The 24,040-nt window shown below is 40.1% G+C and overlaps 1 protein-coding gene across 10 annotated transcripts in view; it reads left to right on the top strand.

Annotated features, from left to right (window-relative positions):
- The window catches only part of RUFY3 (RUN and FYVE domain containing 3), a 72,647-nt gene that overhangs the window by 14,009 nt on the left and 34,598 nt on the right, over positions 1 to 24,040 (top strand). The window contains exons 1-2 of one of the 10 annotated variants that reach the window (XM_037063453.1): positions 1,632 to 2,415; positions 17,514 to 17,567. The exons of 5 other annotated variants lie outside the window; for them this stretch is intronic. In XM_037063453.1, the coding sequence (XP_036919348.1) occupies positions 2,238 to 2,415; positions 17,514 to 17,567 (232 nt within the window). In that variant the 5' untranslated portion in view covers positions 1,632 to 2,237. Of the gene's footprint in view, positions 1 to 1,631; positions 2,416 to 10,490; positions 10,512 to 17,513; positions 17,568 to 24,040 lie in introns of those variants that run through there. 4 more of the 10 variants (XM_037063460.1, XM_037063454.1, XM_037063461.1 and 1 more) reach the window with 4 other exon arrangements.

The raw sequence follows: 24,040 nt of genomic DNA, 5'->3' as shown, positions 1-24,040 counted from the left end.
ACCAAGCCCTTATTATATGAAATGCTAAAGGGACTTATATAAGAAAAAGAAGATGAAAAATATGAACAGTGAAAGGACAGCAAACACACAGTTATTAACAACCACACCTAAAACAAAAGCAAACCAAGAGGACAGCTAGATCAGGAGTGGAACCATAGAAATGAAGAACACATGGAGGGTTAGAAATAGGGGGGTGGGAGGGGGAGAAGGGGGGAGAAGGCACAGAAAATAGCATAGAGGGTAGGTAGAAAATAGATAGGGGGGGGGGGGCGAGAATAGTGGGGGAAATATAGAAGCCAAAGAACTTGAGACACGTGGTTATAAACTAAGGGGGGAAGAATGGTGGGGGAGGGAGGGTGCGGGTGGAAGGGATTGAAGGGGGGGAATGGAACAACTGTAATGGTATAATCAATAAAATATATTTTAAAAAAAAGAAAAATGAATATTATTTTAGTTTTCAGAAATTAATAAAGGTATCCCTCTAATAAGAAACCTCTAGAATGGAATAAATCATCCAGTGATATATTTCTTTAAGTTGTATGTTCTCCTTTATAACCAGACCCTTAATTAGGAAAAACAAAAACTTGTTTTCAATGATTCAAAATATATATTTTTTAATTTTTAAATATTTTATTTATTTTTAGAGATAGGGGAAGGGAAGGAGAAAGTGGGAGAGAAACATCAGTGTGTAGTTGCCTCTTATGTATCCCCTACTGGGGACTTGGCCTGCAACCCAGGCATGGGCCCTGACTGGGAATCGAACCAGCAACCCTTTGCTTCACAGGCCCACGCTCAATCCACTGAGCTACACCAGCCAGGGCAATTCAAAATATTTTAAAAATCTTTATCAGCCCTTATCTTTTTGTTATTTTTGTAGCTCAGAAAGCAAAATATAAATATCTCCTTGAATAATATAGATATGTGGGGGGGGGGTGAATTGGTTGGCTTATTTAATAGGAAAATGTGCCTTCAGAATGTTAAGGAATGAGAGTATTTTTAAAATATAATATAGTTTTATCTTCTGATTAGAAACACAAAACATGCTTAATACAGAAACTTGGTAAATACAGCAACATCAATAGGGGTGAAGTTGGTATTTAATCAGGATTTTACTTTTTTAAATTCAGGAGATTTTTTTCTTGCATTTCTGTCAAGTCTGAAATGTCAGGTTTTTGTACTTTGGAGAAGGAAATTACAAATGCCTGAGAGTATAATATTTAAATTGAAAATCTGTTTTATCTTTTCTTAAAACACCACCTTTAGCAGAGTAAATCATTTTAATAGCTAAATGACATATATAAGGATAAAAGATAGATTCATTGTTAAATGAATCTAACTGCCTCTTTTGCCATCTTCGCTATGGAGTATTGCCCAGTGTCGTCCTCCTGTTATCCAGCTCCTTTATCCCGAAGTGAGAGGAATCGATGAGGATATGTGCGCTGTGTTATGTCTGATCACAGTTTGACTAGCACAGTCTGGAAGTGGGTTGTGCGGGATGAGAGAGGGAGAGAGAGAGAGCAAGAGAGAGAGAGAGCAGCCTAATTGTTCTCCCTGCATCAGCAACATCTATAAAGCATCCTGGGAATTGCTCGCTCTGCGCTCAGAGCAGCTGGTCACATGAGCCTGGATTTTCAGTTCAGTTCATTAGTCAGCCATTTTGGTCACCACCCTGCTCACTGCGCACAGCCAATCCCATCAGAACTCAGCATCCCAGCTCATCTGAGCTGATTCTGGAAGTGGTTTCTGCCGTTGAGGATTTTTTTTTTTAAGCTAAATTGAAAATATTGGTTTATTTTTTGTTCATTTTTTTTCTTTTGTATTTTTTTTGCTGCAAAGAAGGATTTTTCACTTATACATGCAGAGGCCAGTTTTTTTGAAGCCAGCTAAGGTGGCTTCAGCTGTGCAGGATTTGAAGCCTATAGATCAGCTGAATAAGAAGGGGGTTGGGAAGGGAAGATAAAAGGCGAGAAGCTGGGAGACGACAAGCATCATTTTATTTTGCTGTGTGGTAGGAACTGTCTATGAGAAAAGATAGTAGAGAATTGTTTATCTTGAATAGGTGGTTCTTAAAACATATTTTTCCTTGTGTGTGTGTGGTTTTTTAACCTCCCAACCCCTTAAGAGCTTTGTTCCAGAGCTTTGGATTTGGGGATTGTTGGTGAGGTGGTTTTATTTATTTTTGTTGGGTGTGTGTGTTTGTGTGTGTGTGTGTGTGTTGGGGTCCCAGCTGAGTCATCATGTCTGCTTTGACGCCTCCGACCGATATGCCAACCCCCACCACAGACAAGATCACACAGGCTGCCATGGAGACCATCTACCTTTGCAAATTCCGAGTGTCTATGGATGGAGAATGGCTCTGCCTGAGAGAGCTGGATGACATCTCACTTACGCCTGACCCAGAGCCTACCCACGAAGGTATGGTCAGACCCCGTCCTCTAGCGTCCCTCCAGCAACCTCATTGTTGTGGCAGGCGGGGAGGGCCAGGGCCAGGTAGGAAGAACCCATGCATGTAAACTGCTAACAACCCGGAAACCTCCCTTCCTTGCCTGCCACCCAGTTCCCCTCCTCTACTTTACTGGGAACCAAATATTTTCCCTGCCCACCCTGAGGTATCCTTTTAAGACATGCCGGTGCTGGTGTAGAGTTCTTTGTCTTTAAGCCTCTAAAGAGAACGTTTGAGGTCACTTACCACATCTGACCCGAATCGATAATGAAAAGGCTATTAATTTTGGTTATATACTAAACTATCACAGAAATTGCAGAGACTCTTAATAGAGCAAGTTAAGACAGCATGATTATAATAGTGCAGGATACAGTTAAAACCCTCGAGGGGCATCATATCAGGATATATTAAACAGGCTCTGATATCCAGAAAAATATTTTTATTGTTTCTTTAATAATATGGATTATTAGGTTAGATGAGAAAGCAGTTTTGCATATGGAGTCTTAAAAAAGCATAATGCCTGAAAAGGTTAAACACGATTAATAAGGTAATCCCTACCCATGGGATCTTTTGGCCATTGCTTTTTTGTAAGTTATTTAGGGTAACTGTGATGACCTATTTGAAATTTCTGCTGTCAGTGTCTTTGAGACCTATGTGGTCTCTTGACTTGTCATTTTCTCCTGGAACCTCCCTAAATTGTGAGAGGTTTTCAGCTTCTACCCCTTAATTTTAATAATACCATAAGGAAGAGAATTAATTTGACTCATAGTTCCTAATTATTTTGGGTTTTTTTGTGTAGTGCCTCTTAGCTAGTGTTTGTTCTGTATCATTAAAACAATGAAGACATAAATGCTTACATATGAGATAAACTTTTCATAAACATCCTCCTGATGTTTAGGCATGTCATCTGCAAAACAGGGCAGAAAGTAAATTGTACATAGCAGATTTCATTAGGAAAAGGTGATTCCTTGCCCTTGACCTTGCCTTGCAATCTTATCGTGACTCAGATTTCACCATTGTATCTGATAAGAATTTTACTTTCCCAGTTAGACTTATCCTTGAGTAAATATTAGAGAGGGTTTCCATCACAGAATGCAAAGCAGTCTGATTTGGAGTATGTCTGTAAGGGTAATGCTTAAATAGTTTTATTTTAAGACTTTCTGCATCTTTGAACAACTGGTTTGTCAATTGGACACTTATGGCTCTAAATTTTAGAATGTGCATAAGTGTTAAAAGACATCAGCTTCAATTCCACACAGTGACAGTACTGTTTAAAACAAACTTTAGGGATGAAAAGTGCATTTTTAGCAGGCTACCAAGAAGTCTTTTAGCAAGTGACTCAATTTGCATATTCCTATCCATTTTGAAACTCACACAATATGAAATACTACCTTAATTGTAAAATCCAGGGTAGCAGTGTCTCAAAAATAGTTTTGACCAATTTTAGTAATTTGAGTATATATTTGTTTTTTGAGCAAGTTTCCTATGAGTGAGCGAAAGTGAGCCATTCAGTTTGTGTGAGCATTTGTAATGAGGAAACTTGGACAAAATTTATGAGGGCTTGCAACCTATGCTCTAAATGACTCATCTTTTGATTAAGGAAAACAGACAAATGAGAAGTTCCCAACCCCTTAGAACCAACTAGAGAGGATGTGGTGGAAAAGAGAGAAATGCTGATAATGAATTTTAGAATTCTGCCTTAAATCTGGCAAGAGAAGCAAGAATTTCACATGGATAGAAATGGAAATACTAGAAGGAAGCCCAGGCCCAGGAAAGCCTCTGTAGCTTTATTAATCTAGGAAACCAAGTGATCCTTTACACGCCTTTATTTCCTTGCTCCACTGGCTAAATCTGGATGTGTAAACCAGTCACTTGGACTCAGGAAATGTCTGCTTTAATATTACTATCAGTGACAGTTGCTAGGTTTAATTCAGCTGTCAGCATTTAAGTGGTGGTCACCAGGCCAGGGATAATGTGCATCTCTCCTTACTGACCACAGAGAGCTCCGAGTGTCTGGACACACAGGAGTATTCATAGAACCCTTCCTAGCCCATCCACAGAGGGAAGGACACCTGCACACAAAAGTCCTACAGTGGGGACTCCTGACTTCCACAAGAGAAAGTAGGCAACAAAGCATGATGTACCCTCTTAAAACGATAATATAGATGTAGCCTCGGCAGGAGAAGTTTTATTGTTTCTAACTTTTGTTTTCTGAAAACAGGGTTCCTGCCCAGCTTAACCCTAAAATACATGGCAATGAAAACATTGACTTTGTTATTTTAGTGGTTATTGTTGGTCAAGGAGGTTATCTCTGTCTTCTTCTTTTTTTTTTTAACATACAATTTTTTGAAAATCAGGAGCAAATTATAAGGAGATTTTCCCTAAAGACAAAAGCCTAGGATTGATTACAAGGGAGAGGAAATGAACTTACACTGTAAAACCAGCTTTGGAGGTCAGGTCAGGAAGGCAGAAAGGCTTCATCCAGTAACTTGGGGACTTGGGCTGGACCTTGTGTGGTAACTAGGTGATTGCCAAGCGGATAGGGAGAGTGCATTTCAAACAATGCAAGGTCAGCTGGCTGAGCTGATAGTAAGTTAAGAGGATTAAATGAGATAATTAATGTAAAGCATCCTATGAACATTAGTTATTTGTGTAATAGTTATTCATGGAGCAGTAGTTTGAAGTGCAACAGTTTAAGCCAGATTCCTAAATAGATTACCATTTTAATATATATTTATTTTTTTATCTAACCTTCTGAAACAGTCTTATGGTAAACATTAGTAGCTTAAATTCATATTTTAGCATTGGACTTCTATAAACAAGAAAATAATTGGTTAAAAGTAAAACTCTGTTATTAAGAAATACTTGTTTTCCTATTAACCTTCTTTTAAAGATGGGGAATCCCTGGCTGGTGTAGCTCAGTGGATTGAGCTCGGGCCCGCGAACCACACGATCACAGTTCGATTCCCAGTCAGGGCACATGCCTGGGTTGCAGGCTAGTGCCCAGCAGGGGACTCTCGAGAGGCAACCATACATTAATATTTCTCTCCTTCTCTCCTTCCCTTCCCCTCTAAAGATAAATAAATAAAATCTTTTTAAAAAATATTATAAATTTTAAAAAAAGATGGGGAATCCAATATTGAGAGGTAATGCAAGATGACCAGTTTAACAGAGTAAAATATACCGTTTTGTTACAAAGAAAACTCTAAGCTTTGAAATTAGCTTTTTTGACTTAGAAAACTTCCTTCTCAAATACAGATAATAAGAGACAGACAATGAAGAACTAAAATATTGGACATACACATTGAGAAGAGAACCTTTGCTCACGTCCTTATGCCTTTGACTTGAGGGTTAGAGAACCGTATGTGGTGGCTGACTTCACACGTGTTGTTATTGCATGACTCCACAGTTTTCCCTGGTAGTTGCATTTTGTTCTAGTGTTCATTTAGCATATCTGGCATTTGTACTGCAGTGTGTAAAGAGAGAGCTTACATGAAACATCTGTGAATGCAGTATTACTACTACGGCACTGCACACGAGGCATGTGTTTTGGTCTGTCCGTTAATCGGAGATACTCACTGGGCATCCCTTGAGGCAAAGTCTGGTTCTAGGGACTGAGAAAGACAGCCCTTGCCCGAGTCCACCATCGAGGTAGAGAGATGAAACAAAGATGTCAGAGGCCACTTGCTATGCAGCGTGTGAACAACTTAGTTGCCAAAGGACAACTCTGTTTCTCAGGAACCGGGACATGGATTTCAAAGAGTGATCACTTTTCCCAAAGGACAGTATATGTGCAGATTTGGCATTGGGTTTTTTCCATTCAACAAGGAATACTGTACTGATAGCATCTAAGCAAGGAAAAATCCCTTGCAGATGAAGTGAAAGGCATTTGTTATTCAGTGACTGGTGGGAAGTGTCGGTGCTGAGGTAACTCCAGTGATATTTACTAGGATACTTGTTCTCATTAATATCACTGCATGTGTATAACTCCAGGCTGCCTGGGACTGCACATGTTTTCATGAAAAAAGTGAACATCCCAGTGGGCATTTTGGTAGGTAGAGCCAAATGGCTGTTTACCAAGAAACTTCACTACAGTCTAGTGCAGGGCTTTTATTCCTGGGATCCATGATCCTAAAAATTATATGTAAAATCTTATATCTGTGCGTTCTTTTGTGGGGGAAGGATCCTTAGTCTTCTTTAGAGCCACCAGAGAAAAAAGAGTAATGCAGTTTTTATCATGGAAGTCATAAGAGTATCATCCCTTCTTTCAGTATATATTGTAGTACCCACTCATGCCTTCTATGCTGGGTCCTGAGGTTCAGCCTAGTGAGCCAGCTGGGTCCCTGTGTGCACCATTCATGGTTTAGGCTGTAGCCGTTAAACACTTTCTGTCACAGATTTCTCCATGCATTCAAACAGCACCATCACAAATGCTTGCATGAACCAAACTGCTCACTGTTGCTCACTCAGGAATCTTACTTAAGAAACAAATATATACATACTCAAAGTACTAAATCATTCAGAAGAATTTCTGGCAGTGACACATTAGGTTTTGTAATTAAGGGACTATTTCACATTGCATGACTTTTAAAATGAATGGGAATACTTTTTAAAACAAAATACACAAATTGAGGCATTTGCTAAATGACTCTTGGTAGCCATCAGAAAATATATTTTCATCCCTCAGGGCTATTTTAAACAGTACTGTCATTGTATGGAATTCTCATTGTATGGAATTCTAGTGATGTTTTTCAACACTTGTGCGTGTTCTGAAACTTAACAGCCGAAGAAAGCATCCAGGTAACCAACCAGCTATTCAGAGATGCAGAGGGTCTTGTCCATGAGTAGGGGTGAAGTTACCACTTCAGACAATGACGGTGGTAATCCTTGCAGGGCAAGGCTAGAGAACCAGAAATCTTATCTGAGGGAGCTCAGGGAAGATCTCCAGTTGCAGCCTTGACTGAGCAGGAGCTGCCTGGGCATTGACTGCAGGCCGTGGGGGGGGGGAGGTGGGGAGGTGGGAAGGCAGCACTAGCAGAAAGACCCGGGTGCCTGCCACAGCCCAAGGTCTACAGTGTGTATTTTCAGCCCCTTTCCAAATTTTCTTTCCATTAAATTTTCACCTCTTTGATCACATGTTCTACTAGGGACAAAATGTTAGGGATATTTGATTTTTCCTCTCTTCTGGGTGTGCACATTGTTAATTTTTTAACATTAAAATGTGAAGTGTTTTAACAGTGAGTAAGTTTAGTATGTGTGTGCATTTATTTCTGTACTTTAATGAAATATGGATCTATTAAATCATATAAAGCTTAATAAGAATCATTTCTACCAATTAAGAGCAAAATAAAATAACTATTAGTCTTAATATTGAATATCAGTAACATAAATTTGTGATTAGACTTCCTGTTTTCAGTTCTTTATGTATGAACCATACCTTATCTTTTCAATAAGCAGCATGTATTTCTTTTACTAAGACAATAAGTACGTACTGTAATGCTCAAGTCAACATTCGAGGATGCACAGTAAGTGGCAGAGCTGGGAATTAACCCCAGGTAGCCGTGGTCCAGCCCGTGGCGTAGCAGCCCTGCACCAGAATTCACTGAACACGAGTGCAACAATAGACTTTTGTGTAATGAAAAGGTCTTCTTCTCAGTCTCTGGTGACATATTTCCCGCAGTTTTATACACAGTTGAACACAGAATTGGCCAGTGAGCATCCAAATGGGGTCCTTGCTTAGTGATTGCCATCAATCCTTGGAGATTTTGCTTTTAATGCACTTATTTTTCTTTTCTTCTTTCCACTGATAAAGTGTGTGAAAATATGTACACAGTGGTTCAGATACTGCCACACAGCAAAGATGGCACACTGTTGAAACCGACAGGACTTTGCGTGCTATATTCAAAATGTTCCTCAAGCAGACATGAAAAGTGATGTGGAAAACTGTTTGTGGTAGCAGCAGTGTTTGTGATTATGGACTGTTTGAGGTAGTAACTAAATGAAATTCTTACTCTTTAGCCAAGCATTCCTGTGCCCTTTGGGGGGATCTTGCTTCTCTAAAGTTTTTCAAACTCCTTTTCAGTATCTACCTCTGCCAGCTGTGATTCTGTACTTCACCAACACCCTGATTATTCCTGTTACTCTACTCCCTCCTGAGGGTCTCATGCTGACGTTGAATCAGGAAGAAGAACGAACCCTTGACACCCTTCCTCCACAGACCTTCTCTGACAGTCAGTCCCATGCCCTCGTCTCCTGAGTCCTTGGGAACTGTCTGTGTTGTGCGATTCAGTGCGCTTGGAATCGTCTCCCGTGACATATCTTTTAATCTATGTGATTCCTCTTCAGAAGGCCTCACGGTGCCGTGTACTGTTCATGGTAGATATCCGGCATACTTTAGATGAACTCAGTAGTGCCCCATAACCCCAGTAAATAATTCATTTTAAAAGAAAAGATTATTAGAAAATCTCCCCCTACTGCACACAATTTATGGTTTCTAGGTTTTAAATGTTTTCTTTCTTTTTAATCACTTATCTCATATTCTAGATATACTGTATCTTGTTAAGAAAACAGCAGTTTAGTATAATATAATTTGTTTAAAGAATTCATGAATAATACTGAGTGCTGATGAAACTATGAGAAGACTCAGATCAGGGCTCAGCTAGTGGAACATATGTTGGTATAGCCTTTTTGGAAATTGCTTTATCAGTATGAGTCAAGAACCTTAAAAAATTACCTTGACTGGTGTGGCTCAGTGGGTTGGGTGTCATCCCACAAGCCAAAAGGTCACCTGTTTGATTCCCACTCAGGGCACAGACCTGGGTTGTGAGCCAGTCTCCTAGTTGGGCCCACGAGTTGATGTTTTTCCCTCCTTCTTTCTTCCCTTCCCCTCTCTCTAAAAATAAATTTTTAAAAATCCTAGTTTAAAAAACCTTAAAAAATTCCCAGTGATTATACCAGACTTCTAAGGAAATAATCAGAGAAATGGGGGAAAGTTTGCCTAAATATCATAGTATTTATCATAGTATTATGTTGTATTATAGCAGAATCCTAAAAGCAACTTAAATAGCCTACCAGGCAAATTGTTCAATAAACCATAGAACGCCAGTATAAAAAGCACTAAAAATGGTGTTGAGGAAGAGTATTTAGTGGTATAGGAGAATTTTTAGAACACAGTAAGTTTTAAAAGCTGTCTCCCAAGCCACATGCACACTCTGACTGTAATTCGTTGGCATGGCTGCACATGCACACAAGTGAGGTAGAGTGTACCAAAATGTAAAAAGTGACTATTTCTGGACAGGGACTACAGGTGATTTTTATGATGCTCTGTACTTCTTTATGTCTTCCAAATATTCTACAAGAGCATACTCATATGTTAGTATAGTCAGGAAAAATGCAAGTTTTTAAAAGAAAAAGGCGTTATGGAAACTGTAGGTGGACAGTCATCCGCCCCTCTGCCCCGTTTACTGAGCACCTCCTGCGACAGCGTTCCACACACCCACGAGCAGGAGCGGTCGGACGCTCAGAAGTGGTGCCTGTGTTTCCTGACTGCTTCACTGTCTTGCTACTTTACATTCGACTTCCAACATAATTTTTTAACATTTCTGGTAGATATTTGTCTTTCAGGTCACGGGCCCACGTTTCCTGACTGCCTGGCTTTGTTTTCAAAGTTGTCCAAATGCTGCGTGCAGTGTACGTGGTGACCCGCAGTGTCCACACTTAGATGTAGTCGGTACAGCGTTTGATTTATTCTTCTCCCAAGAGTTCAGAAAATAAAACCTGAGTCATCGGGAATCCTTTTTATTGCTTTCGATATGGCACATCTCCTTTGTCACCTGCCCTTGGTGAGATTACTGGAACATTTGTTGCCACCAGCCCAGTTAGCCTGTAACTTCACTGTCAAGTTCTCTGAGTTGTGATTCTGTGTGTTCAAGGCAGTCTTTGTGAACTTCTCAGAGCAAGGTTGTAGCTTTTGATTCCATCTCAGACGCCCACTGGGCAAAGTTCTTTGAACAAGGTTCATTCCTTCTTGTTCCGCTCCAGGAGTAGCATAGCTAGACACCCTGTCAAGGTAAGTTTTACCCACCTGCCTCTGGGATTTTATAAAATCCTAAAACAGGGAAAGACATGCTAGTAGAGTGGCATTTGCACCCTGGCTTATACTTAAAACCACATGAGAGCTGCCTGGTGCCTCTGAGCAGACCTCACCTAACATGCTCTCTCCAGGATCAGCTGTCTCCTCCCCACCCGAGGTCTACTTTCAGTTTTCCTGCCTCCTTCCTGCCCCTGCGTTGGTGTCTGTTTTCGCGCACCGTCATTGATCATGGTGCCTTACTGTCTTTCTGCTGGTGAGCCTTTTCTGGACCTTCTTAGAACAGAGCTTTTACTTTCCTCTTTAATTTGTGCCTCTCTTACTGGAGTTCACTTTAACTCTGCTTGGGTTATCAGCTTCCAACACCAGAAGGTCATCTGTCCTAAACTAATCCCAGACATATTTATGCTCATTCAAAGGTGAATGGTGTACAAGATTAGATAACCGCTACTCAATGTTGGAGCTCAGATTGGAATTCCAGTTGTCGGATTCCCAAGCCTGGGTACCTGTGAGACACAGCTGGAAAGAGGGCAATTGCTGTCATTTGAGTCACCCACAGTATTTTCTGCTCTTCAGTTGTGATTCTGAATAGTTTCAGAGTTGTGGTAGTGCCTCTTTTTTAGGGGAAAGTGGAGTGTGTAACGGGGCATGGTTTTCCATTCTGCTTCCTCCATCCCCTACTAGTCTACCATGACCCCTGCGAAGTTGCTTTTGAGTACAGGGGAGTGAATATAAATCTGTTCCCTTACAATTTTTGCTCTCTGAACTTTTCCAGAGAACACATAGGTGGATTTGATGAGCCAGAAGCAAAAGTATTGAGAAACAGGGAAGCAGACTTGTTGCCAAATGGCCCTTAAGTAATTACTTGTTTTTCATCGCAATTAAAGATTCCCAAAATGAAGTGTTTGTGTCAGTGTTGACAATAATTGGATTCTTTTGGAAATATATTTAATATTGTTATGTATGTATTTTAATGAAAACAATTTTATTTTTAGAGTTATAGAAAAACTGTAAGTGTTACAGGATACAGAAAAGTACAAGATACAAGATACAAAATAGCCCTGACTGGTGTGGCTCTTTGTTAGGTGTTGTCTCACAAAGCAAAAGGGCACTGGTTTGATGCCCAGTCAGGGCACATGCCTGGGCTGCAGGGTCAGTCCCTGGTTGGGGCATGTAAAAAAGGCAAACCAGTTGGTGTTTCTCTCCCTCTCTTTCTTCCTCCCTTCTCCTCTCTCTTAAAATAAATAAATAAAGGTGTTTTTTAAAGTATAAAATGCAAAATAGCACAAAAATGATAGCACCTATCTATAACCATGACAAGATTTAGTAATCATCTTTTTTTAATGTATACACAGAGTTCACTTACAAGCGTATGTAGTTTTGTACATGTAAAATCACACCATACCTGTGTTGTGTGACCTGCCTTTCTTCCTGTGCATTGTCTTTCCACATCAGTGAATATAAATCTGTATCACCTTGCTTATGTCTTCAGTATTTGGATGTGACATAATGTCTTTGACTCCTTTATCACAGATGTTTGGGTGGCTTCTGAATTTGGCTACCACAGACAGTTTGGGCACATCGTCATGCTTATAGCTTGAACACTTTACCACTTTTTCATTTGTGGAAGTGCAATTTCTGGGTCAAATAGCAATGTGTTTTAATCTTTGTTTACATTTCCAAGCTGCCATGAACATTTTTTTTTAATGTTAAGAGCATGGTATCGTGATGAACTTTCACATAGGCCACTTCTTTGCAACTCCTGTCTGTCTTTCACTGCTGCACTTGGTTGTGGTTTTTCACACTGTATTAAAATCTGAACTTTCCAGAGGAAACAGTGTGGTTTCTAGGACGGTTGACTGAGCAACTGCAAACTGCATGATACTATTACATCTGTTCTTTTTTTTTCTTGAAGCTGGTGACAATGTCCAAAGCAGAAGAGAATGAGTTTTACTGTTAATGTACAGTAGAAATTTCGCTTTTCTAAGATTGCTAAGATTTAAGAAAAGACTGCTGAGGTTTGTTTTCTCTTTCCCCTAGAGCTGTAAAACTTAGGGTGCGTGTTAGAAGTACTGCATTTCACGTGAGAGTCCCATAAGGTCTTGACCCCACTTGAGGAGTATCAGGGGCATTGTCCCTTCCAGTGCAGCCACTGTGGCAAGAGGACAAAGGGTATACCAACGAGGGGTCCTCTTTCCTTATCCCCTCGTCCCCCTCTGTCCCTGTCCTCCCTAGCCTTCCAGTGTCTCTAGCCTCTGCTCACCTGCCTTAGGAATCTACTTTATGTTGTCTCATCTCTCCAATACCAGTCCCGTTTCACCTTGTGTCATAGTTGCCTAGTTCTTCTCGGAACAGTGTCTGAACATTTTATCTTTGTAACTTCTGTGCATACTAACTGCCTTAGGAAAGCTCTTTGTTCACCATATGTGCTCAGTAAATATTAAATGTCCATAACTACATTGAAAAAACCTACAGATTTACTCCCGTGTCTTTCTCCTTTCCTTTCACACAGAGACACAGAACACTTCACTTCTGACACTCCACTCACCCAGTGTGTGGGGGGTTTTCCAACACCAAGCGATTCTGCAGCACCAGCTGGACGTCTTACAATTTAACTCAATTCTGACTCTCCCTGGAGATAACAGCAGATCCCACAGGTTGGGGGTTTAGTCCCATGACACTGCCCCCCACTTCAAATGACCATCAATAGCAGTAGGCCCCCAGATTATTCACAACTTTTGTCCTTGGCTACAAATCAGAACTTGTGACACCCTCCCCCTTGAATTTGATTATTTGTTAGAACAGCTCACAGAACTGAAGGAAACATTTACATTTTCCAGTTGATTAAAGGACAGATGAACAGCCAGGTGAAGAGACACACAGGGTGAGGTCTGGGAGGGTCTCAAGTGCAGGAGATCTTCTGTCCCTGTGGAATCAGGGTAGGTCACCCTCCCAGAACCTGAAAGCTTTGGAACCCCACACAGATGAGATTTTATGGAGGCTTCCTCCCGTAGGCAAGCTCAGTCATAAACTCCATTTCCAGTCCCCCTCTCCTTTCTGGAGAAGTGGGGGCAGACTGACAGTTCCAAGCTCCTAAGGATGGCTTGGGCATTTGGGGGGCTAGCCCCCTGCCAGGAAACATTCAGGACTCACCCATAATCGTCTCATTCAGGCAGAAGATGCTACTTGTGCTGTTATCACTCAGGGATTTACAGGAATTTCAGGGGCCCTTTCTTCAGGGACTGGGGACGAAAACCAAATATGTATTTCTTATTACAGATCACAATAGCAGAATAACAGTGTTACTTTTTCTAGGACCATTGTATTTCTTTGCTGGTATTTTTTTATTTATTATACTATGGGGAGAAGACAGACCCTGGACTAAATTAGTGGTTTGTTAGAACAGGACCTCTGGGAATTTTTTTAAAGTAGCTTGACAGCTCCTTTGTTAATTTTTATCACATTACCAAGCTGATTATATTATTGTTAGTTTAACAGTATCTTAGCTATTAAGTTTGTCATGTGGTCAACACTGACTTATTTTTTCCCTGTGTTTAATATTTAATTTAGTATTTTTTAATCCTGTTCTCTCTGTTTTCTTTGGATAATTATGGCAAACAGAGGAAGCCAGTTTGTAGCCAGATTTGAGTGTAGGGCTACATTGGGGCCTTGTAACTGGTCAAGTTGACATTGAGTACTTATGATGTGCTACGTACTTTGAATTTGTTAGCTTTTATTTTCACAAAGTCCTTCAAAGAGTTATTTGTCATATCTCACTGGGGCTTCAGGAAGGCTTTCCCTCAAGAAACTGTCCTAAACTTGTAAAAGAAGTACCACTCTAAATAAAAGACACCTAGCCTTAAGGCAACAGTGTAGCTTGGTTACATTTGTCTCTAAATTCCTGTCGTCTGTAGTAATAATACTCCTGTAGAGAGAACGTGCGAGGGAGAAGAGAGATCTCACAACCACACGTCGGTAAATGATGAAGAGGTACTTGGAGCCCATTCAAGTGCTGCTTCTCAAGAGGGAAATAGCTGCAGCCAGTTCCTCACCGAAACAGAAAAGAACTGACTCTCCAGGGCCCAGGGCCTTGTTCGAGCAGAGGCCCCATCAACCCAGGTCTGTCTCAGTGTGAGAGCCGGGGCCCCGTCTGCCAGACCCCTCTGCTGTCATCGTTGAATCACCTTGTAATCACTGTGAGAGCAAACATTTCTCAGTGCCACCTTGTTAAATATTTTCAGAGCTGTATAAATTAGTCTGCTGATCTGTTCATTGTTAGACCTGAAACAGAAAGATAGCCAAGAAAATAGTTGGGTGAACCTTAAAAAGCTATGCTTCCTAATTTGAGGTCCTTATGCAGTTCCAGTATTGTCTCTTATCTCATGACTTTAAAAAATGTCATTGTTCGTATGCATCTTAAAATAAGGTTACGGTCTGTTTGGTGCTGCATTTTTGACCACTCCACTCCAAGTGTTGGGAGTGGCACGGAGGTACCAATGTTTCATCACCAGCCTCGTGAACCACACACACTGACAGCCCACTTGGCATTTCTAAGCTGTGTGCCCCTTTGCTTGTGAGTCAGTGTGCTGAATGAGAACTGATGCGCATCTGGCACGATTCTGATGGGTACAACTCTGAATTGTGCAGTATCTATAGCAAAATTTTAATCCAGTCCTATCTTCTGTGTCACCTAACAAGCCTTCAGATTACTCCTCTCTGCAATTTGTGAAAAATTAAAGTTAATATATTTTTTAGACCAGGCAAAACATTCTTAAGGCATTAAAGTATTCTCTTTAGAAAAATTAAATGTTCTGGAAGGAGACAGGGTTGTCCGTGCCACCCATTCACCTCTACGATTCCTGTATTAGAAACTTTTTTGTTGTTTTAATAACTTGAAGATATTCCAGAAGGCACAATTTTTAAGATTATTTTATAAATCCTTTAGCATGGTACCCATTCTTTATTATAATGAAATCCTGAGCATGCCACGGTAAAGTAGAGAACAACTTTAAAAGGCGAAAATACCCCTTTTAGGGGAGGAGGGCCTTTTAAAAATGATTCCATTGCCGCGACACTTATAACTTTAAATTTTGTGTTGAAAACAAGATGTCTGCATGGAACACCAAAGTACTCTAGATGGGACGTGCCGGGGGGGAGTTGGAGAGATCCCTTGTTCTCACCACCCATTCCTACCTAGAAATTCACTTTCCAGAGCTCTGCACGGATCTTGGAGGATCTTTATATTTTCATCTGATGAGGTAGACTTTTATTTCATTAGGTGACAATTACAGTTTCTAGATCAAGAAAATAAAGAGTGAAATAGGAAAGCCTTACTGACTTTCACAGGGTCACGTGACATGTCTGTAGCGCAAACTGATGTGATTGTTTAAAGGCTACACTCCTGTGAATTTACGACCCTGCATGTATAAGGGAGGTGCTGTTCTTTTCTCTGCTTTATAGATAGGGACACTTGCCGAGGAGAAGGAGAAGTGCCTGACCAAGGCCAGAGAGCCAGTGAAGGGTGGAGCCGGGATGCCAGCCCACGCGCCTTGCTCTTAAGTCTGTTCTCTGAACCAACATGCGCTCCTACCTGCTTATAAAATGACTTGCTCGGGATGTTGATGAAAGTAGGAATTTAATCCTGGTTCTTGATGCTGTACTCCTGTACTTGGTTTTCTCAGTCATCAATGTCTGGACTTTTGAGTTGGGAAACCTTGTAAGTGTGATAGGATATAGATGCTTGCCTTCTTTCTATAGTACCAGCCCTCAGTGTCTGACCTAACCAATAGTGTGTGTGTGTATGTGCGTGTGTGTAGTTTCCAGAAAGTTCCACTTTAATCACCTCATTATTGCTAGCTCCCCCTCTGCTTCCCTGTTTTCTGAATTTAAAGTTTAACTTTTTATATATTTGTATCTTTTTTGTACATCTTTGTGGGATAACTGACCATATGACATGAGAAAGTACCCTTGCAGCACTCTTGTTTAGTAGACAAGTGAGACAGTAGGACAATGACAAATCCTTTTCCTAGATGATGATGCGAAGTTACCACTGCAGACCCTGTGCTGGCTTCGGTGATAAATTTTTCAAGAAGGAAGGCGTACCACGAACAACATAGTCTTTGTCCATTTTCTCGTTTTTATTATGCTTCGTCCTGAGAACTTCTCTTTACTTTCTAAGTATTTACACATTGTGAAAGTCACATGACTTAGTGAGCTTAAGTATGAATAGGTTCAGAATAGATTGTGATCTTTTAGCCTTAAGATGGGAATATCTATTATATTTGTAATCTTCACATTCTCTCCTGTCCTTTTGCCTCATATGGCATATTCCACACACAAAAACACTGAATTTATAGAGTACTATGCTTTCAATAGAATAAGCATCTGTATTTATTGAATTATAAGTGATCACTTTGTCAGTCTGCAAAGCAGCACCTTTTGCTATGCTTTTGAGAAGGGAAAACGGGGGGGGCGGGGGTAGAGGGAACTGGGAATGGTACTCAGGTTTTTCTTTGGTTATTTTAAGAAGAGTCACTAGTTTGCATCATGATACTTGTCCTGAGTCTAAAAAAACATTCCACATGTGTTTCAGCTTCACTGAGGTGATCAAAATAAATGTTGAATGAGATCAACATTGTATACACTTAGAATGCAAAGAGCCTAATCTTGATTTTCAGTGGGGAAAAATCTGCATTACTTTTTATGGGATATGAATCTTTGTTTCCTTTTATTAAGACTTTTGAAATTATTAATCTTAGCTTTGCAATACATTTAATAGAGGTGATACCCCTGCTTAGTGTCGGGTCCCTCCTTGGGTGTATTCCTGCCCTTTTCACTGTTGATCTCTGGGTTAAGTGGAAGGAATTCTAGGAATCTCCCTTTCAGTTATCCCTTTTGAACCCTTGTTTTTAATAGCACTTTTCTTTCTTGGCCTGCATGACACTTTATCTTTCTTTTCCTTTCTTTTTGCCGTTTGCAAAGACTCTTGGGAGGATTTGACAGATTTGGTGGAGCAAATGCGCGATGATACAGAAGGTGCGTGCCACACCAGCATCTTTCAGCTTTTTTTCTTGCTTTCTTTTAAAAAAAATTTTCTAACCACCGTTTTACTGTTTCTCATAAGAGGGAATGTCAGCTTCAGGTTTTACTTCCCAGGGCAATAACTGGAGCAGTAAGCATATTTGCCAGATTTTTTGTGTAGCTACTTTATACAGGATTAGGGTTCTCAGAGTCCTGCATTTAAAATCTACATCCATGTGGTTTCAAGTAAAGTGGCGTTAATCTATGTTTGTATTGCTCCCTTAGAATATTTGTTAAATGATGTTCAAAAGGGACTTTGTTTCAAGATTAATATATAGTTTTTCTGTGGCTGTTTCTTCATTTATATGTTGTGAAGATGTAAATGTTTTATCATTCATGAAAATGTATGTACATATTTATTATATATATACATATTAATTTCTATATGTATGTGTGTTTCTGAATCCCACAGTGGTGATCTCAAGTACTGGTCTGGAATGTTGCACTGCTTTGTAGGTTCCCCTGACATTAAGTGCCTGAAGCTTCAAATTAACTTTGAAAACTCACACACATGTTCTAAGTATGAAGGTTCCCCAACCCAATAATTGCTTCTTTTGTGATTGGCACTTAATTTGGGGGAGCTCAAGGCGATTTATACATTTTAAAGTAAAAACAGAGAAGTTGAAGTTTGGCTCCACTTTACTATATCGTTTTACTTTCTTGCACTTGGCCTGGGCAATTAAAGGTCGCCAGCCTCAGCGCACACACATCCACTGCTCTGCCCATCTGTCCTTTTCATCGACTGCATGAGTGCCCACAGCCGCCTCCTGCCGCGTTCCTGAGACATCCCACTAAGAGCATTTGCTCGCCTTTCCCTCCCCACCGCCCATCCGTGCCGCCCTTCAGTTGGGGGGACCCTAGAAGAGAGCTCCAGGGGGTGCCCCTTGACCACTCTCGCCCACACTCATTTTTCATTCACTCAGGTCCCGCAGAACTTGGAGCTGAAGTCTTTTTACTTCTCTAATTCTTGTATGTTTATCATCCTAGTTAAAAGATAAAATCCTTGAGAGCTGAGATTGCCTTAAATTTCTCAGTGTTCAAATCAGACCTGGGGTGCTCACACCAGATGCTCACACCAGACCAAGCTAAAGTAGTTTTCTGTATCTCCAGTGCTACCCAATAGTTTCTTCAGCACTTTACTTTAATGAGTAAATTATCCTGAGTCTTACCTCATTTCCTGTAGTGAAACTATATTTTTATTATATCTTTGATTCTGCTTTTAACCTAACTAGTTATGTATGATTCAGTGAAAAAACAACTCAGTGTTCCTGGTTGATTGACAGTTCACAGACAAGGAAGAGGAAGGAGGATATCGATCCGTTCAGTGAGCAGTGTTTACGATCATGTTAGCTGCTGTTGCTATTTACCAGGCACCAGACAGATTTAAGGTTTCAGTTTCTTTAATAGACTAGGTACTAAAGACAAAGGCTGTGGAAAAGCCAACAAATCTGTCTTTCTTAAGGAATTCTTCCCTATGACTCAACCCTGGTAAAATTCTATTTTTCTTTGATACAAAGTATTACTGCAAGAATCAAGCCTACTGTGAGGGTCAGCCTTCTTTCTCATTCTGTTTTTGCTGGCATTTTTGTAAGTGATTATCATAGGTAAAACCAAAAAGGCAAGTAAGATGAGCTGTAACAGTGGAGCACATAGAAAATCCAGAAGATGCGAATTGTATCAATACTTTGATGATCTTACATTACTAGTCATGGGGTCCATGGTAATGTTGGCCAGGAACCTGTTTACTGAAAAGGCTTTCTGGAATGTAGTTTAAAAAAAACAATCAGAATGGGGGAAGGGAGATGGCTTTATTTGTTAACTTTGGAGTTATTTCATCCTTGTCTTTTTTATATCATTTTCTGCTTTTGTCTCATTTCAGTTATGTGATATGCCAGAAGTTTACTGTATTATGTAAATGTATTATGTAAATTATTAACTTTGAGTTTTTGTAAATGAGTACTTGTAGTAGGAATAAATTTGAATTATGGAGAATTACACATAACACACGTGAGCAGCTCAGGGTCTGGGGAGGATGCTGGTTTCAAACCCTGGCTGGGGAGGCCGACAGGGTGTGGAGGCTCGGGTTGTTTTGGGAGCCCTTATGCTGACCTGTTTCCACTATTTCTTGTCTGTTCTATGGATGTCATAGCAGTTGGTGTTTTAATAGGTGGAGTGTTAACACTAGCTCCCAGGCTCCTGAAAAAAATGCTTTTTAAAATAACAAACTCTAGGAAGTTACAGATTTGAACTGTTAGATTTTGTTGGTTCATTTTTTAAATTTTGGCAAGATTGAGGTTTTTCTGGTGAGCTGATTTCTTACAGTGATGGTTGGTTTTACATTCAGTGTCTACAGCTCCTGTCCAGTAGAACACGGAGTGTCTTCTTAGGGTGATCAGTTATCTTGCATCTCATCTCATTATATGCCATTAATTTGTATCTATGAGTTTTGAAACTCACTAGAAAATTATGAAGATTCAATGTAATACTAAAAGTGCATCGTTTATATTTTTAGTTTTGCTATAAATATTGAATTCCTTTCTGTGCATATTATAAGCCTTGTAAACAGATTCTGTGAATCTGTAGTTACCCAGGTCACTGTGCACATCTCTGACCACTGAAATGACTGGGACATTACTTGAATCAGGAAAATCATATAGCTGTATGGAATATTACCTGATCAGGATTACTTACTGGTTCGATGCACTATTTTCTTTTGGGTCAAGATTTGATGTCCACCATCTAGAAAAATGGAAGGAATATGTTTAAAAGATTGTCTTATTTCTAGCGCTATGTCGTATAGTCATTTAATAAAGGTTTATTTTAAATTAAGTAAATTATAATACTTTTATTTATGGGAGACCATAATAATTTTAATAGCTAATATTTTTGTGTGTTTAGTATGTCCCAAGCATTTCTAAATACTTAACATATATGAATTTGTTTAATCTTTTAAACCCTATTTTATAGATGAGAAAACTAAGTCTTCTAGAGTAAGAAACTTTCCCAGTGAAATACTACTCAGCTACAAAAAAGAATGGACTATTGACACATGCTACAACCTGAATGAACCTTTAATGAATTATGCTGAGTGAAAAAAAGCTAATTTAAAAAGTTAGATACTATATGATTCTATTTATATAGTATTTTTGAAATGAGAAAACCATAGAAATGGAGAACAGGTTAGTAGTTGCCAAGGGTTAGGAGAGGGCAGGGGCTGGAAGGAAGGGGGTTTAACTATAAAATGTTGGTTATAGTTAAATATATATCCCACACAGCTATGTGATTTTCCTGTGGGGTCCTTGTGTTGATGCAAACATCTGTGTCTTGACTGTAGTTTAATGTCAGTACCCTGGTTATGATGATGTACCCTAGTTTTGTAAGGTGTCATCTCGGGAGAACTGGATTATAGGGTGTATGATATCTCTGTATTATTTCTCGCAACTGCATGTGAATCTACAATTACCTGAAAATAAAAAGCACAAAAGAAAGGGAGAGGGGGAGGGGGAGAGAGAAGAAACATGGACAGAGTCACACAGTGTGAGGCTACTTCAAGTTGAATTCAAACTCCAGCCGGCCCGTGCCAGAGCTTAAAGCTCTTGCCCACTGTACCAAAGTTTTTCAAACTTTTTTGACTCAGTATTCACTGTAAAACCTGTTTTTATCAAAATTCAGTACACACATCGTCAATGTATGTATCTAGAACAGAAGTTTCAGGAAACAATACATGACCTTACTATGGGGAGCATATGAAATCGATTTTATACTGCACTAAGGGGTGTGACCTTTAGTTCAGGACAGTCCAGTGTCCCGTGCTGCCTCTCTGGGGTGTATTCAGTTCGGCTCTAGCTACTAACATGTAAGTCATTCCTGAAATAACTGGGTTCCATTCCCAGCCTGTAATTGTTGGAATGCTTTCAAGACTGGGCCACTAACTCTGTGTCCACCTGTTTCCCTTTAAACCATCTCCTTTGGTGAAAGCATCTTTTCTGATAATTGCTGCTATCATCCTTGTGCCAGTGATTATCCAGCCCCTAGCTTTAATTTGTATTTACAACAATGTGATGAAAATCATGCTGAGAGTACTTCCACATAAATATCCCTGTCTGTATCCAAAGCCAAGCTGATCTTACATCTGTCTCCAAAGCAGTTACTCAGTTTTTTCATTTCTGTTTCCAGTCTCACAGGACGAAAACCTTGGGTATTCTTGACTCCCATTTCCTTAGCAGTACCTTAGCAGTACCTTAGCAGTACCTTAGCAGGTACAGTTCTTCGTGGCAGGCCATTTTGACCCTCTTCCCCCAAATTCACTTTGCATAGTCCTCTTGGACTAGTCATCCCCTTACAAAGTTTTAATCGTACAACTTCCCTGTCCAAAGCCTAGTGGTTCCCATTGCCCATTTCATGAATTATAAGTCTCTTGTTTTGGAGACCTCTGTTGTCTGCCTCGAACCTTCCGTGTTTCCCAGTTCTCCCCACGAGGGACTCTTCCTTCCATTCCTATTCCCTTCGCCTCACTTTCCACACCCATTGCCACCTTTTGGAGTTCTTCTTCAGTATTTCCTATATTTTCACATTTAGGGTCTGCCTCAAGTTCTATAATATACTGAAATTTATCATGCTTTTATTTATGTTACTATTGGTGTTTCATTTGGAACACACATGTGTGATATTCCAGGAATTTAAGGGTAGAGAGTATTCCTGGGTTTTGTCAGGTCTACTCTTTACCCTGCTTATAAGCTAAAAAATGGTAGCATGTTACTGTTTTCTTGTATACCAGCAAAGACACCAGACTCCTAGGTCAGAGACCCAGGACTGTATTACTCATGACACGGCAAGCAGCCCGAGCCTCAGCACATTCGTTAGCTCCTCTTGCACCAGAGTCCCACCTGGGAGACCCTGTGTGATCCCATGAGGTGCTCCACCTGTGGTAGGGAGTTGTGTTGCATCCGAGGAACACTGAGTTTGGGGAACCCACTGCTTTTTTATAGGCAGCTGTAGGAAAGCTTCATCTCTCGTGATTATCAGCTGCATAAACCCTGAGAAATGGCCTGGGTAAAGGAGTGGTCGGGGCCTTGCAGTGTCCACACAGCCCATTAAGCAAATACATGTCGTAGCAGGAGAGGTCCATGGAGAGGTCCACCCCCTCCATCCTTCGGGGTCTTCCAAAAGTAACCTCAGTAACACAAATTCAGCTTTGTTGAAAGGATTTTGTCGTGAGTAACAAAAGGTGCTCCTTTTAATTCTGGAATAATTACAGGAACTGGGGACAGAAAGCAAATATAACGAGATGCCACCTCCTCCCGCCCCCCGCAACTCCCTCTCCCCACCTCACATACCTCTTGTCACTTAGGAAATTACTGGGGTTTTAGGAGCTCTGTCAGGAACTGGGGTAAATGTACAGAGAGATGTAGATATATTATTATTGCACAATACCTGACCAGGAACAAGTAAGGGTGTATACAGGAATGTTTGTGCAACATTAAGTCACCAAATAAGCTTCTTCATTTCGATGCTAAGGCCAATCAGAAGAATTTTTTAAAATAGAAGAAAACAGAACGAGATTCTTATTGAACTGTAGCAGTTAAACCTTGACCCAAAGTAAGAGAAAGCAGACCTCTTTGATTTGTAGTTACGGAATTTTTCTCAAGCACATAAAGTAAAAAACAGCGTAATGAGCCCTAACACTTCCATCACCCAGCTTCCGTAATTAACAGTATTTGTCAGTATGGTTTCACCTATTACCACCATATTTTGTTTCTGGAATATTTTAAAGCAAACTCCAAACATTGTCTAACTTTATTGGGTGTGGTAAATAATTCAATCCCACACCTAATAAAATTAACAATAACTTCTTAATAGTATCTAATATTCAACCCATTTTCAAAGTCTGCTTACCTCAAGTACATTTTTCAGTTGTCTTATTTGAATCAGAATTCATATAAATATACACTTTATGTGTGTTAAATCACTAGTGTTTTTAAGTAACAGTTTTATTGAGCTCTAATTCACATACCGTAAGTTTCCTCCCTTTAAACTGTACAGTTCAGTGGTTGTTAGGATAAGCACAGTGTTGTGCACCCATTACTGGTTTCTTAGCCCAGAATATTTTCATCACTACAAAGAAACTACACACAATAGGATTCATTCCCTATCCCCGCTTTCTCTCAGTTCTCAACAACTACTAACCTACTTTCTGTTCCTATAGATTTGCCTATTCTGGACATTTCATGTAAACAAAATCATTATATGGAGCCCTTCATACCTGACTTCTTTCCTTCAGCATGTTCTCAAGGTTCATCCGTAGTGTGGCATGTAGCTGGGGGAGGAACACACTTTCCTATACTCCCAAGGTTCTTCTGGCTCCTCTAATAAATAGACATGAGACAGATTAGCAAGAGAAAATAACCAAATTTAATGCATACGTAGGT

Source organism: Sturnira hondurensis, unplaced genomic scaffold (assembly GCF_014824575.4).
Source record: "Sturnira hondurensis isolate 20B ecotype Veracruz unplaced genomic scaffold, ASM1482457v3 Scaffold0014584, whole genome shotgun sequence".
NCBI classification, from domain to species: domain Eukaryota; kingdom Metazoa; phylum Chordata; class Mammalia; order Chiroptera; family Phyllostomidae; genus Sturnira; species Sturnira hondurensis.
This window is presented reverse-complemented; position numbering and strand designations above follow the sequence as displayed.